The sequence below is a fragment of the Gorilla gorilla genome, chromosome 1 (genome assembly GCF_029281585.2).
Source record: "Gorilla gorilla gorilla isolate KB3781 chromosome 1, NHGRI_mGorGor1-v2.1_pri, whole genome shotgun sequence".
Taxonomy (NCBI): Eukaryota; Metazoa; Chordata; class Mammalia; order Primates; family Hominidae; genus Gorilla; species Gorilla gorilla.
This window is the reverse complement of record NC_073224.2, coordinates 164,722,836-164,739,569: the sequence shown is the minus strand read 5'-3', so window position 1 is coordinate 164,739,569 and position 16,734 is coordinate 164,722,836. Positions and strand designations below refer to the sequence as shown.

The window sequence follows — 16,734 nt, the reverse complement described above, 5'->3', positions numbered from 1 at the left end:
AATCTGAAGGCAAATGGCTTGAGGTCCTTGTAAGGTAGCATTTTCTTAGATTATACAATAAATTTTCCTCAATGACTTTTCCACTTACTGTAGTTAGAGGATTATAGACACATTACTTTTTATGACACTAGTGATAAATACATTTAACAGGTTATACCAACCCAAGTTTTCCTTTAGGCAAAAAGATATTTTCTCATTATTACAATTTTAATGAAACCAGTTTTTAAAATACTCACTAAATGTGAACCATGTTTGTTGCAGTTCAAAGTACATGCTTATGTTAGTCTGAATCCCGATGTCATAGATAGTTAATACAGAACTTGGGCGTTCCTGAAGATTGGTGTACTGCTGGTAACAGTGCCATATTCCTTGAAAAAGAAAGAAAAACAGAATAATATAAAATATGATTTTCTGAAATAGGAGCTATATGTGCTCATCATACATATCTATATGAAACTGATCAGCATGGTAATTTCTGCAAAGGCAAGACACATATTTACACAGCAAATATTTTATTTGGATCCAATAGTCTAAACATGCTACTGTATTTGATATAAATGTTTTCAGTATTTGTCTTGATAATTATGGCAACATCTGGCTTTAAATGTCCTTTTGACTAGAAATGACCTTAATGTCCATCAGTAAGACATCATATTTGTTCAGTAGAAAGATGCGTCGAAAACTCCTCCTAAGGTTTATACCTAATACGAATTTATGATTATCCATTTATTTATTTATCCTGGCAATTCTATGATTTTTGAGGTTATTTTAATAGATGCAACAAGTTTAGGGTTGGCATATTTTTAGTGAACTAAATCATTTTTATCCATAACATTGTCATTCTAAAATCTATTTTGTCTGATATTATGTCTTCTTCCACTTTCTTTTGTTATTGATTGCTAGTATATTATTTCCATCCCTTCACTTGCAAATGTTCTGTTTCCTTACATGTTGTATAACTTTTATAAATAATTTATAGCTCCAATTTGTATGTGTATATTTTAATCTGACCTGACAATCTCTGTATTCTAATTGGTGAGTTTAACGTATTTATACTTTATATATTGATATATTTATATTCGTTTCTATGTTCTTAATTTTGCTTTTCTTTTTTTTTTTTTTTTTTTTTTTGAGACGGAGTCTTGCTTTGTTGCCCAGGCTGGAGTGCAGTGGCGCGATCTCGGCTCACTGCAAACTCCACCTCCCGGGTTCACGCCATTCTCCTGCCTCAGCCTCCCTAGTAGCTGGGACTACAGGCGCCCACTACCACGCCCGGCTAATTTTTTGTATTTTTAGTAGAGACGGGGTTTCACCGTGTTAGCCAGGATGGTCTCGATCTCCTGACTTCGTGATCCGCCCGCCTCAGCCTCCCAAAGTGCTGGGATTACAGGCGTGAGCCACCGCGCCCGGCTTAATTTTGCTTTTCATGTTCTACTTTGTGTCTATACTTCTTTTCTTCCAATTCTTGTCTTTTAAAAATTGATGATTTTTTGTTTGTTTACTTATATTCCATTTTTCTTCTCTACTCTTTTTGAGCAATCTACTCTATTTTTATAATAGATTACCTTGAAAATCTGTTCTTTTTTTTAATAAGCCTAGAGTCAATATGTTAACAAGGAAATACAAGACCTTAGTTACTCAATAATCACCCACTCTAATTATTTTTCAATAATTTTGTTATGTACATTTTAAATAAATTAGTTAGCATGTAGGTAAAGCTAAATAAATTTTGCCTGCATAAAATAATAATTTTAGTGTCCAATGTCTAAAGCAATTATTATTTTATGCAGGCAAAGTTTGTTTAGCTTTACCTAAATGCTTACTAATTTATTTTCTTTGTTCACTATCTTTTTTTATTTTTTATTTTTGTATTACATCTCATATATTTCTGTGGAATCATTCTCCTTCTTCTGTCTCTCATAGCTGCATTCAATCCATCAGGAAATACAGCTATTATACAAATAAAAGCATGTATGGCCACCCTCAAGAGTTTCCCTCATTTGGCATATAAATTTCGCAATCATCTCCTTACTGGTCTCGTTGCTTCCACTCTTGCCTCATCACGGTCTATTCTCAACACACGGACTAGAGCAATCATTATATCTCATCTCTTTGCTACCCAAAGCCCTACAATTGCCTCCCTGTTTCATTCAGAGTAAAAGCCTAGGTTTTATAATAATCTGTAAGGCTCTGCCCCCTTCATAAATTCTATGACCTCATCTGCTACTATTTTTTCCTTTACTCAGTACACCCATCCACACCAAGCTCCCAGCCATTTCTTCAACAAACTCTTATGATATAAGGCCTTTGCTCTAGCTGTACCCACTGTCTGGAACTTTTCCTTCATCTTGACTGTCTAACTCCATTGCTTCCAAGTGTTTTCTTATATATTTTCCCCAAAAGAGCCCTCCTACTAATACTGCCATTTTCACTCCTTGCCCTACCATGGCACTCTCAATCTCCCCTTACCTGCTCTACCTTTTCTTTTTTCCATAGCAATAACCACCTTCTAAGATATATATTACTTAGGCTGTGAGCATCATGAGAGTAAGAACCATAGTCTGTTCCTTTACTGTTGTACATCAAGAGTCTAAAATAGTGTCTGTACACAGTAGCTGTTCAATTGATATTTGTTGAATAAACAGAATAATGTATGACTAGATGTGGATTTCTCTTCCTTTACTCTCCTTAGTATAATGAGGGCTTCCTATATCTATGGATCCATGGTTTCATCGGTTCTGGAAAATTCTCAGCCAAGAGCTTTCAAATATGGTTGATATATGTTAGGCCTTTCTCAACCTATTTTCTATTTCTTTGAACCACACAATCATATTTTTGTCCCCTTGTTACATTCTGCTATATTTTTGGTAATTACTTCAGATTCATATTTCAGTTCATTAATTCTCTATTTTGCTGTTTAACTTATCAATTAGTTTTTAATCTAACATTTTTATTTTGAAAAGTTCTATATGGCTCATCTTCATGTATGCCTGGACATTTTTGTTGATTTTTATTTTTGTTGCCCAAGCCTTTAATAAATGATACTCCATGTCCATGAATGAATGAATTCACTTTTTTTTTTTTTTTGAGACAGAGTCTCGCTCTGTCACTCAGGCTGGAGTGCAGTGGCACAATCTCAGCTCACTGCAACCTCCGCCTCCTGAGTTCAAGCGATTCTCATGCCTCAGCCTCCCGAGTAGCTGGGACTACAGGTGTGTGCTACCATGCCCAGCTAATTTTTGTATTTTTTTTAGTAAAGACAGAGTTTCACCATGTTGGCCAGGATGGTCTCAATCTCTTGACCTTGTGATCCACCTGCCTTAGCTTCCCAAAGTGCTGGGATTACAGGTGTGAGCCACTGCACCCGGCTGTGATTCTATCTTTAATTCTTTAAACCTTTCATGCATGGTTATTTCATGTTCTATATCTGTCTTTCTTGATTTGTTTTTGTCTTTTGAGACAGAGTCTTATTCTGTTGCCCAGGCTGGAGTGCAGTGGCATGATCTCGGTTCACTGCAACCTCCTCCTCCCAGGTTCAAGCAATTCTCCCACCTCAGTCTCCCAAGTAGCTGGGACTACAGGTGTGCACCATCATGCCCAGCTAATTTTTGTATTTTTAGTAGAGACAGGATTTCACCGCGTTAGCCAGGTAGGCCTCCCACTCCTCACCTCAAGTGATTGGCCGCCTCGGCCTCCCACAGTGCTAGGATTATAGGAGTGAGCCACCGCAGCCAGCTACATGTTCTATATCTATTAATTCCCATATTTGAATTCTTGGAGACCTCAATCTCATGTTTATAGTACCCACTGATTTTCACACAGAACTGTTTTCTTGCAGGTCAGGTAGGCTCGGACTTTATTGATCTGAATCTGTGAAAACCTGGTGACGTTAATTGAGGAAACTTTCATCTAGAGGAGATTTACATTTGTTTATTTTGACAGTCAAAGGGTACTAACAAACTGGGGTCACTTTAGACGTTTCTAGGATGCCAGACTTACTCCAGGAGTTTCAGGTATGATCCCCTGTTCTGCTGCCAACTCAGGTCTAAGTCTCCCGATCCCAGCACTGCTATGGGTTACCCAGTGCTTCCTGCTTGGTTCCCCGCTTTGATTTTAGCTCATGAGTTATTTTTTTTCATTTGGAGGAGATTTCCTTTATTTCCTAAAGTTTATCAAAACAACGTATTATATGAAACAATACAGTGCAATACTCTTTTTAATGTCACGATTTCATAGCAAGAAGGCCCTTCAGAAAGTTTACTTTCCTCCTACTAGTGAATGTGAAAGTCTAGACAATATTTTCCAATTTCTCTTTCTTTGCTTTCTCTCTCTTGTCCTAGATTTTTAAAAATTATGATCTCTGGACTTCAAGTCCTCTTTCTTCAATAATATTCCTGAATAACAATAATATCAGCAACAACAAAAATAGACATTATTTATTGAACATTTACTATACGCTAGCAAAATCTAAGTACTTTATAAGCATTATTTTGTTTAGTAGTCACAGATTCCTGTTATATGATTGAGAAACCTATGAATTAAAGAAAACTGTATGCTTGCAGAGGATCATACAGTTAATATGTGATGAATCTGGGATCGTGCCTTTTTCATACCTTAAATAGATGCTCATAACCAAAGTGTTATATGTCTTCTCCTGTATACCTCTTAACCTGTTCTGGCCAATGAGAATTGTTCCATTGCTGTTCATAAACACTTGCCCACAAGCAGTCTGGCTTTTTCTCTGCTCAGTATGACACATCCACATTGTTATTTGCTCTAGTAAATGGGCTGCTGTCAGTAGGAAATTTCAGTAGAAAAAAATTGGTTTCTCATGATATGTAGAAAGTCAATTGTCCAGGATAGTGGCAGAGGTCAGTTACATGTAGTCTTATTTTCTGACACTCCTCAACCTAACTGGACCTTTCCTCCCTCAATAAATACCATCAAGCTTACTTCCTACACCATTAATTTTTGGGTTAATACTATCTAGGGAGTCAATAGGGAGCGAAAATTAGTTGTTTTACCTGCACTTTTTATATGTTGACCATCTTTCTCCTTTTTGCCATTGTCAAAACTGCACTACAGCCAATCTCAGATTTTTCTTGCTACTTAAGACATCAGTGAAGTCAATAGCAGACTTTACTGCCCTTTCCTTCCTGATGACAATGCAAGAGTGATTGAATCACAAGCCCAGACTCTCCAGTGGCAAAGGGCAGAGATTATTTTAAGCTCCAAGCAGGAACCCAAAAACAAGACGTTTAAACAACTTTTTTTTTTTTGCAGTTTCTGATTAGAGAATGGAAGTTCTTGTGTTCCTGGACCAGACTGATCCACCTCTTATTTGTTGCCTGGCTGTGCTCAACAAGAAGCCCAGGTGGGATGCAAGAGGAGCCGTACAGCAGGAGCAGATAGGGAACACCTGAGAAGACCAAATGATTTACTAAAAACTCATTGGAGATAATGAGGAGGGTAATAACAATAACCCAATACATATTGATTGTCAGCTGTGTTCCAGGTACTGCTCTAAGAGCTTTATATTCATTGTCTCATTTAATCCTTAAGATCCTCTGAGATGAAGATACCATTATTATGCTGATGTTATAGATGAGAATACCGGGTCTTTTAACCACCAACAAACTTCCAAAGTTACCCAGTTGTATGTTATGGAGCTGGATTAGAACACAGGCTAACTATACAACCTGCAGATTCAACTGCCTTCTTATATGTGCAAAGCTATTCTTCATTGAATGACAGAAATAAGAGATTGTTATTTTTGATGTCTACTACCATAAAACTGTTGTCAGTCCAAATGGTGCCGTAGGGGAAATCATTCTTTTAAATAGAAACATCTCAAACATTCATATAATATGTTGGCTCATACCTTTTTTAGAAGACTGAAAGGAAGCTGCCACAGGTGGTATATATACTGTTCCACGTGAGACACTTTAATTCATATGTAGAGCTCACATTATACCTGATACGTATTGTTTTGGGGGGATCAAGTTTGTGATTAGATTTCAACCTTGATTTTAAAAATTGTATTTGTATAAATTTATGGGGTACGCATATAATTGTGTTATATGTATATATTGCATAGTGGCTCTTAGTGTATCCATCACCTGAATGACATGCATTGTATCCATTAAATAATTTTTCATTATCCACCCCCTTCCAGTCTTCAACCCTTCCACGTTCCCATTGTCTATTACTCCACACTCTACGTCCACGTGTACTCATTATTTAGCTCCCGCACATTATTTAGCTCCCACAGACAGTACTGTAATTCTCCATACAAAAGTGTAATTCGGAATACTTGCCTCTAGAGGGCAATGCTTCATTGTGGAGTACCAATTATTAAACGGTGTGACAGCACCTGGATTAAACGTACTAAGTTGAAAGAGAAAAATAGATCACACTTCTGTAACTTTTCGGACCTGGCCTTTGATCGGATAGAAACGTTAAGAAATAAAAGAAGTTGTCTGAAATGTTTTTCATTAATCTAAAAGGATTTCTTTTTACCTCCTTCTTAGTATCCATGAGGCAGGAGACCAAAGGCTGGTAGGGAAAAGAGTAAAATGTTCTGACAGCATTTTTCCCCCAAAGATACAGGAAGAAAAAGTTACAGAGACAATATATGCAAAATGAAATATTTTTTCTAAGTTTAAAGCTTTTTTGAGGGTAAAGAATAATTAGATCCACTGAAAACAAATGCTTTCTGGTAACTGATAACAGCGATTGAAAATAAAAGGATTATTCTGATATTTGACAATTTGAAGAGGAGTGATACCTACCATAACCTATAATTCCAATCACACCAATCATGAAGACCCAGAAGAGGCATCCAGCTATGAACCTCAGAAGTATCAAAAATATCCAACTAAGGACCATGGCGATCGTCAGGCCACTAGAAAAAACCCACAACAAACACAGTGGTCAAGTGTGCTAAACACAACATATTACAAACATCAAGACAAAACTCTTTTTCTATTCAAAATTATTCTTAAATTCTTTTATTTTACCTGGCTATAGAAACATTAACAATGTTAAAAAGTATAAACAATGATTTCCATTAAGACTTTCATATGAAAGAATAGGATCATCAGGGACTTTATACAGAACTCAACTTCGTGTACCTGGGTAAACTGAAGTCTAGTATCAGTCATTGTTCAAGGAAAAATACAATTTCTCCAACCTACAATTTTGATCTATCGGAGACAGTTGCCATGTCTTATTTTTTCCCTTCCTACCTATCTACTAGGTCATAAATTGTGAAATGTATTCATGATGAATTTGTTCTGTTCCATTTACTTAGTGACTGGTGGAAATCTTCTATAATATGGCTATCTAGAAGTAAGAGAATCATTTTGGGGCAGAAAGATAAGAAAAATAACTGGCCATCCCCGGAGCCCATAATGCTGTAGTCATTATCACTATGGTCTAATTATCTCTAGGAGTTTGTGATGCCTTACGTCATCCAGACTTCTATTCCAGCTCCCCAGTGATCTGTGGGCCATTATTTGGAATCATGATAAGGCTTCTGTGTCTCCAGGGACATGTGACTTTATCAAGCAATTAACAGCATGACTATTTTCTGTCAGCTTTAATTTCTTCTTAGAGCTTGACTGAACTACTAGAGAAGCTTCTTTTCCTCCCATATATCCAGGTTAAGGTCACACTGGAGTCTTCTGATGTAATTTCCTCAAAGATAACTCATTAAGATCGGAAAGTTGGCTGACTGTTCTATTAAGAACTGATATGTCTGGTGCTATCTGTAAGTTTCCAAACATAGCAACAGACAGAGCGTGGTACATTTATTAAGTTATTGTCTCAAGTGTTATCTTTTTATTATAAAAAATCTCAATAATTACTGTCACTGGATAGATGACAACACAGTATTGAAGTATCATGGTCTTGCAAAGCCTGCGCTTTTAACTTGAGAAGTCATTCCCTCTTACAATCACGGACACTTTAATGCTTAAATATTCAATATGGTTGAAAGATTATTCCATGGCCTAGCCCAAGGGAAGTATTCAGAAATGTCAGAGGAAAAAAAACAAAAAATACAGCTGTTTCAAGCATATCAATACTTTAGATTTATATTTATAAAATAAACAAGAGCAGAAGAATTGAAAATAAAGGGAGATGTTCATGTTTTATGAGTGGTGCCTGGGTGGAGAGGGTTTCATTGTGTGTTTTGGGGGTGAGGTAGGCAGGATAATCTATCATAATGTACACTTGTTCAGGTAGGTGTGAAAAAGCCAAATGAAGAAGAAGCATGGAAATTATCTAGTGACATTTGGGTCTGACAATAGGAGAATCAATTTAAATACTGTCAAGAATAGACTACAATCTCTGCTGGAGATAAATCCTAACATACTAATAGTAATTACTGTAATTGTTTAGGACAAAGCATCAAAATGAGTAAAATCTCATAAAGTGATCTAATTTTACAGCTCTAAACACCACATACAACTTAGACTTTATTATGCATCATATAGTTACATGCATCTATCTTGCTCCACTAGTGTTTTTCGTACTGTTCCCTGAACCACATTTTTTTTGTGCTGCTACGTTCAAGGACTCATATAGAAGTTAGGAAAACAAAGATGAGTTAGACATAGTTACTATTGTAAAAAGTTCATACTTTATCAGAGGGAAAGGGCCAGGTAAATAAAACACAGAATGGTAGGTGCTATATGGAAGATAAGTATGCGTGTGTATTTATAGGTGTGTAAACACACACATGTACACACATGATGGGTGTGAGGAACACATAGGAAGAAGTAAGTAATTACATCTGGGGAAGATAATAAAGGTTATAAATGATACTAAAGCTGATTTTTAAAAAGGAGGTGCAGTTGTCCAGGACTCAATACCAGGAAAGGAAACAGAATGTGCAAATTTACAGGATTTGATAGTCTAGGGATGGGCACATTATTTGATATGTTTAGAATATAGTGTTAACCAAGAAACATGGGTGGAGATGAATCTGAGAAACTAAATTGGGCTAGGTTTTAAAGGGCCTTAGAAGTAGCTGAAAAAGTTTTAATTTTAGTCTTTGACCATTAGGGAACCATGGGAGCTTTTAAGCACTGGAGGGTGACAAAAGAGCCAGACAGTAATGACAGTCTTAAATGGGTCGCACATTTACCCATTCCAGTCCAGTGACTACATTTCCTTAACTTTCTAGGAATGCAACTCTTATGCCTGAAAATGTTACATCTCCTCCTCCTTGTTATCTATACATATATATTTATGTATCACATACGTAGCTATGTAGCTTTCATAACTACAATGACTTCTGGTTATGATGAATACCAATCATTACGTGGAAGGGATGTGTTGAAAAATAGGAACGATCCTTTTGAAGTCAAGGGAGGGACAAATTAGAAAAAAGAATCTGAGAAACAATCCTGCCTCCACAGTAGCATGTGATGAGAAGCACACGAGTATTACAGATACAGAAGTCCTGCAGATATTGCTCCATGTGACTTGAAGTATATATTCATAAGTACTTTTATTAGTACTTTAGTGAATAAAATTAAAATTTACATTCTGCCAACAGTGGGCATATTTCCAAATATCTTTTCCCTGTCTCACCTCATCTGAAAAAGAAAATGGCAGGAACTGACATCTGAGTGAAATTTGTTATGCCACCAATACATTTCTTTTATTCATGAATAAAAATATAAAATTTGAAGAAAGAGTTCTACAAAGATAAAATCAGAATGGGGCTGGAGAAGAAACATCTATGTGTTTTCACTTACATGAGAATCCAATACCAAGTTCTTGCATAGTCTTCAAACACTTTCAAACCAAGTGACTTGGCATCAAGAAGTTTATTGATACCACTGCATTGAAAGAAGGGAAAAAATCAATTATTTTTTGATAACCACTAAACAGAAATGTTCTTTTTATGATAAAAGGGATTCTTCAAGGTGCTGTTGAAAGCATGTTTTCAGAAACCATCTATCAGTAGTGACTCTTTTCCTAGCCACAATAATACATAAAATGTCACTTCAGTAAGCCTGCAAAGGTAGCTATAGCTGCACACAGAGAGAACATGGTTTTCAAGAACGGTGAACAAATCCTTTTCCACTGTATGCAACATTCCCTCAATATTGCAGAAACCTCACTGTAAGAAATGAATTTAAATGATAAGATTAGCTTTTAATTTGCAAAACCCATAGTCAAGAATGAACATGATCTTTAATTCCTCTTCCTAATCCTGACAGTAAGGCATGATGGAACACATACTAGAAATTTCACAATCATCACTGTCCAATTTGAGGAATTATCAAAGTGAACACATTTATGTAACTACAACATTGTCAACCCCTTCTTCATGTGCCCAGTTGCAACACCTCTCCCTTCCTCAAAGTAACCACTATTCTGACTTTTGTGATAATTCCTAAGTTTTCTTTTTCATTTTACTAATTATATATGCATCACAGGGAAATAAATTTAACTCTGCTTGTTTTTGACTTTTATATCAATGAAATCATATTTGTATCATTATTTTGAGACTTCTTTTACACAGATTTATATTTCTCAAAATCGTGCAAGCTGCTATTGTGTTCTAAATCTGCAGGAACTACACTGTACTAATTATACTCCTAAAGTCTTTTAAGATAAATTTTTAGAATATCTTTTTTATCTATAATTCAACAACTGAGCAATGCAGTGATATGCTGTATACATTTATGTTTGTGCACATGTGTGTATGCGTGCACACAGGGAAATATATTTTCCAGTAACATGGAGCACTATGTGTGTAGAGCCAAGGGACGTGGGGAATTTACTGCATTATACTTAGTACATAGAAATTTGATATGCCACCAATACATTTCTTTATGTCACACTTCTATACCTGTTGATAATGAAAGATTTAACCATTTTGAAAAGCATCATTATTCTTTCTTTCTTGTCTTTTCTTTTTTTTTTTTTTAAATCCCAGCTAGTCAGGAGGCTGGGGAAGGAGAATTGCTTGAACCCAGAAGGTGGAGGTTGCAGTGAGCTGAGATATGGCCCCACTGCTCTGCAGCCTGGGCAACAGAAAAAAGCATCATTATTCTTTCTAAATGATTCTGGGTTCTCCCTTACATGCTCTTCTTAATGAATATGTATCAAGCTCTTCAATTCACAGTAACATGTATATTTCATATATATATGTGTGTGATTATTTTCCTATAACCCTTAACCCAATAGGCGCTTTAGTCTCAAGTGCAATAACAAAATGCATCAAACTGAAAATTAGAATGTAAACACACATACTTTGCAGCAATCCCGAGTTCTACAACACTTCTTGTCCCTCCATTTCCATCTTGAAACACCATCTTACTTCCTATTGTTAAAGTGCCATTTTTGGTAGAGAAGTCAGGGAAACATCTCTGGAGAACTGTAAAAATAAATTAAAATTATTGTAATCACTTTTCTATTTCTTCTTTCATGATGTCCTCCCTTTCTTAAGCTTTCTGTTATATATAATCAAATTCTTGCTAGGCATGCAAATTGCTCAATATAGATAGCTCATTGCCTGTTACTTGATGATATGATTTTCTAATGGTCCTAAGACTAGAAAGCAAATATGATCACACTCTGAAACTACATTCTAAACTTGATTATTTTACACCTGGTATATTCATCAAGTCATCATAAATAAAATGCACATCATAGGTTTTAAAAGAGTAACAGTGATACATATCATTCATGGCAAGCACATTTTAGTAGAAAGGCCACATTAACTTGTATGACTGGATGAGTTTAGTTTTACTATTAAAAATACATACTAGGAACTACTTGAGTAAAACTTTGAAAATTGGGGATCAGTGAATAATACCTTGGCAAATAAGAAGCAGCTCAAATTTTAGGCTACTAAAACAACTAAATTTTTGTCTGTGAATTCTTAACAATTTGTCTCCCAGCTTTTTCATTTACAACAGTTTTTTAGTGGAGCTGAAAATGGAAATTCTGAAACTATCAAAAAAGGCCTACACTTTGTAGACTAGTATGATTTCTAAGAAAAGTAAAATCACTGTTCAATCTTCTATGTTCTTATTTTGATTGGAGTCTTTGCCTCTTTACACATTTATTTCTAAAAATATTTTAAAACCACAATTTTAAAGGAAGAAATAAGGAAAATCAGAAATGGATCATTTTCATATTTTTTTTTCTTATAAGAAGCATCACTGATTTGCACAGGTTCATATGTAGTTTAAACCTGAAAATATTAAAGCAGTTGAGCTGGGGAAAGAAGAAATAGGTCTCTTTAAAGCCTTTCCCGACTTTCCTGGCTTGAAAGGAATTTTCTTGTCTGCTCACCTCTAGCTTCTGCTGCACTTAGGACATGGCTGATTCCTTTACCTGCCCCACCTTTCTACTGCTCTTCCCTTCCTTTCTGTGGCAAATTTGACACAGTAGCCTTTACCAGCTGCTTCTACACCCTCAGTTTAATCAGAGTTTTGGCCCCACCACTTCATGGAAATTATCCTCCCAGTGATCCCAATGACCTCTGAATTGTCAAAACCTCCAGATATGTTTTAGTCTTCATCCTGCTTAAACCCATTACCTAGCACAAGGCTTGGCACACTGTAGAAATCAGTCAATATTTGCTGATGAATGAGTTAACTTTTTTGAGCCTTTGACATGGTAGATACTCCTTGGCATATTGAAACTGTCTTTTCTTGGCTTCCATGGTCAGTTTCTCTCCTGTCCTCCCATATTTCTGTGCACTCTTTCCCTTTCTACTTCTTAAATACAAGTGTTCCTATCTAGAGGGTCCCTTGACCTTATTTCATATATTTTTTTTCTGGATAATCTCATGCAATCTGTTAGCTTTCATTACTAAATGTGTTCATTACATATTTGGAAAGTGGATAAAATATTAAAAAAATTAGTCCTTCCACCTACAGTGTACTATATTAACATTTCGGGGAATTTCTTTCCAGTCTTTCTTCTACAATAAATATTTTTTGAGAGTCAAAATCACACAAGACATGCAGTGTTTTCCCTTGTTTACTTGTTTTAACCTTACTTATTTCCTTTTATGAACTCTTTAATGAACAAATTTTATTATCTGCATACTATTCCATTGAGTGCTATTTAATCTTATATTAGGAGGAACACAAGTTGATTACAACATATAATGTCTTTCTCACTAGACTGTGAGGGACTACGCCTTATTCATTTTTGTGCCCCCAATGTATACTTTATCCTGTGTACTTAGGCAAACTGTACTTGTAAGGGCAGAGACTATGTCTTATACCTTTATACCTATTATATCTTTTGTTACTAATGATTTATATTTATCCTTTCGCATAAAAATTTATAACATTGATTTTGGCTATGGACATTTGTTGCTGAGAGCTTCCCGGTAAGTGCTGTTGCTGTGGGACCTACATCTTTGCTTCAAGGTCTTTTATGACCCAGGGAAGAGTGATGGAAGTATGTAAGACATGTTTGGTGGTAGCTACTTCAGCGGGTATTTGACTATCTACTCAAACTAATGACTAATGCCTTTCCTCCATTTTAAGAGAAATATATACATTGTAAGAAAGTGAATAAATAGAAAAAAGAAAGAAGAGTGAAATTTCCCACAGTTTTGCCACTCCCAAAATGACTACTTAATGTTTTGGTATATTTCGTTCCAATCTTTTTCTTTGAAGAGGTTTTCTTGTTGTTATTTATTTGTTTGTTTTAATTTATACATGTTTATCATTATAAGGATGGTAACAGTTTGAATTTTATTTAACATTATAACATACACATGCATGTTATTCTAATAGTTATATTTAACAATTCTAAAATATTTCATTTAGTGAATACATTATAATTTAAATATTCTCTTGGTCTTGGATAGTAGAGTATTTCTTTCTTTTTTCTTTTTGGCACTTTAAATGTGATGGACATTTTAATGTAAAGCTTTTTTTGTAATTAGGATTATATCCATAAGAAAGAAAACTCAGTGATTATTTCATTTTCTTCTTTTTCTTTTTATTTTTTTAGAGACAGCGTTTCACTCTGTTGCCAAGGTTGTGCACGGTGGTACAATCATAGCTAACTACAGGCTTCAACTCCTGGGCTCAAGTTCCTCCCTTCTTGACCTCCCAAGTAGCTGGGACTACAAGTGCACATTGCCATGTCTCACTAATTTCTTTTTAAAATTTTTATAGAGACAGGGTTTCACTATGTTGCTGAGGTTGGTCTCAAACTCAAGCAATCCTCTCACCTTGGCCTCCCAAAGTGCTGGGATTACAGGCATGAGCCCCTATGCCCGGCCTCATTTTGTCCAGAGTATACAGTTCATAATTTTAAAGAAATAAAATATTGACTAATTCCAAATATATATAAATATTTCAAGTGATAAAGACAAGTATATGTCCTCCCCCTACTCCTCAGGCAATTTCTGAACAAACTTTTCAGCTAAAATCAGGAGCGGGTGTATATGAGCGTATCTGTGTGTGTGTTTATGCATGCTTCCAAAGTACCAAATGATCAATGTGACTGAGCTTTCAACATTCAATCTTTTTCTTGTATGTTTACGAAGGAAAATTCAAAAATTCAGAGTTCCAGTGAAAATGTACCTGGCTGGAGCCAAGAGATGAGCTCTACTTTTGACTTTCCTGCTAATCAACTCTGGGACTTTAGGCAGTCAGAGGACCATTCTTGGCCTCAGTCTCATCAATTGTGAAATACGGGAACTTAATTAAGTAGCATTTTGGTAGATTCTATGTTTCTAAGGTAAAATAATTGCCACTTACAAGGTTTGCTTGGAAAAATCGCTGTTGGACAATCATCATCCAGTAAAAGTTGTGTGAGAGACTAAAATAGAAGGAAGAACGTTAACATTTCAAAGGCCATGTGATGATTACTTTATACTCAATCTAAATATGTCCTTTAAAAAATTTAACTCCATAATAATCTCCTTATTCCAAATTACTTCTACTAATAATATTAATTGTAAGATTATCACACACACAATCTTGCTTGACATTCTTAACTGTCCTAACTGTAATTCAATCGGACCAACAATAATAAAACCAGATCATCTGAAAACAAGGAACACCTTTGGAGGTGTGCGTCTTTGTCTTAGCCATATCCTGAGTCTCTGATTTCTTTATGGTTTTTTTTTTTTCTGGAAAAACAACATCTTCTCTAATTTAGAAACCATTCATATTATTTAACATTGTGATGACTTAGAATTCTCTTACGTATCTCAAACCTAGGTAAGGGTTGGGGTTTTTTAAATGAGTTGTTATCAAACTGGGCTTGGAAATAAAATTCTACTTGTTACTAAGTTGCTATGGGGCTTCATCACCACATTAACAAAATGGTGACTGCAAATGACATTAACTCCTAGTTCTAGAGTAAAAGTCTATCCAAGTAGAGAATTTATTAGTGTCGGGGAATAGTAGAAGCTAATTAACCAGACATAACAGTCTTTCATGACACCCCAAATCTACAAAATGATGTGCTATAAATGGTGTGCGTGTACACCCAGTACACATGCATTTGTGTTTCAATGAAATTGTATCTAATCATTTCCTAGAAGATTTGGGAGCTTGTTCAGTAACAAATTCTCACGTTACACTTGAGATTGAAAAAAAAGTTAAATTGTTCTCTTGCTTTAAGCCTAAACACACATACCTTCACAGGCTTAGCAGTGGTCTTACAGAACTGACGGTAGTCTTCCCAGTAGCTTTTGTCTTTTGTGTACAAAAGTTGCATTTCCACATAGGTTAAAAATTTTTCTGGGCACTTGGAGACACAGATCTGTGAACGAACAAAGTGATGAGAACTGAACTGAGTTGAACAAACCCAGGAACTACCTATAAAGCTAGTCTTCTAAATTATCCACCATAACAAAAAGCAATGCACTGTTTTCCATCTAAGAAACCTAAATCAATTTTCTTGCTCTCTCTCTTTTTCTTTCTTTTTTATTTTTTTAGAGACAGTGGCATGACCATGGCTCACTGCAGCCTCAACCTTCCTGGGCTCAAGTGTCCTCCCACTTCAGCCCTTTGAGTAGCTGAGACTACAGGCAAACACCACCATGCCCAGCTAATTTTTGTATTTTTTGCAGAGTCGGGGTTTTGCCATGTTCCCCAGGCTGGTCTCAAACTCCTGAGCTCAAGTGATCCACCCATCTCAGCCTCCCAAAGTGCTAGGATTACAGGTGTAAGCCACTGCTCCTGGTCTAAATCAATTTTCTAGTCTTATTGTAAAAAATGAAATTTCATGTACTAGTTACCAATCTCTATTCTTTGCTCTTTGATACTGATGTTATGTTAAAACAAGATACCATACAGTGATAGACTTATTTTTAATTTTTGATTTTGAGATAATTGTAAATCAACATGTAGTTGTGAGGAATAATAGGGATTTCACATACCTTTCACTCTGTTTTCCTCAATGGTAAGAACTTGCATAACCATAACACAATATCATAAGCAGGAAATTAATATTGTTACTGGTATAGTTTGGTTATTTGTCCCCACATACCTCATGTTGAAATTTGATCCCCAGTGTTGGAGATGGGGCCTAATGGGAGGTGTTTGGGTTCATAGATGCAGCAGCACCCTGTTCTTATAGTTCAGGGAAGCATCTGTCCTGTTAATGGGGGGGTTCATGAGGGCAGATCCTCCTTGTTCTTGTGATGATGAGTAGCTTCTTAATCTATTAATTCCCTCAAGAGTTGGTTGTTAGAAAGAGCCTGGCACCTCCCTCATCCTCTCT

The 16,734-nt window shown here is 35.8% G+C and overlaps 1 protein-coding gene across 6 annotated transcripts in view; it reads right to left on the bottom strand.

Moving 5' to 3' along the window:
• Positions 1 to 16,734, bottom strand: part of SLC44A5 (solute carrier family 44 member 5) — a 521,022-nt gene that overhangs the window by 24,011 nt on the left and 480,277 nt on the right. For all 6 annotated transcript variants that reach the window (XM_063697637.1, XM_055367164.2, XM_063697642.1 and 3 more), the window contains 6 exons: positions 15,646 to 15,771; positions 14,760 to 14,820; positions 11,275 to 11,398; positions 9,768 to 9,851; positions 6,792 to 6,904; positions 237 to 368 (listed from right to left, as the gene is read on the bottom strand). In XM_063697637.1, coding sequence (XP_063553707.1) covers positions 237 to 368; positions 6,792 to 6,904; positions 9,768 to 9,851; positions 11,275 to 11,398; positions 14,760 to 14,820; positions 15,646 to 15,771 — 640 coding nt within the window. The remainder of the gene's footprint in view (positions 1 to 236; positions 369 to 6,791; positions 6,905 to 9,767; positions 9,852 to 11,274; positions 11,399 to 14,759; positions 14,821 to 15,645; positions 15,772 to 16,734) is intronic.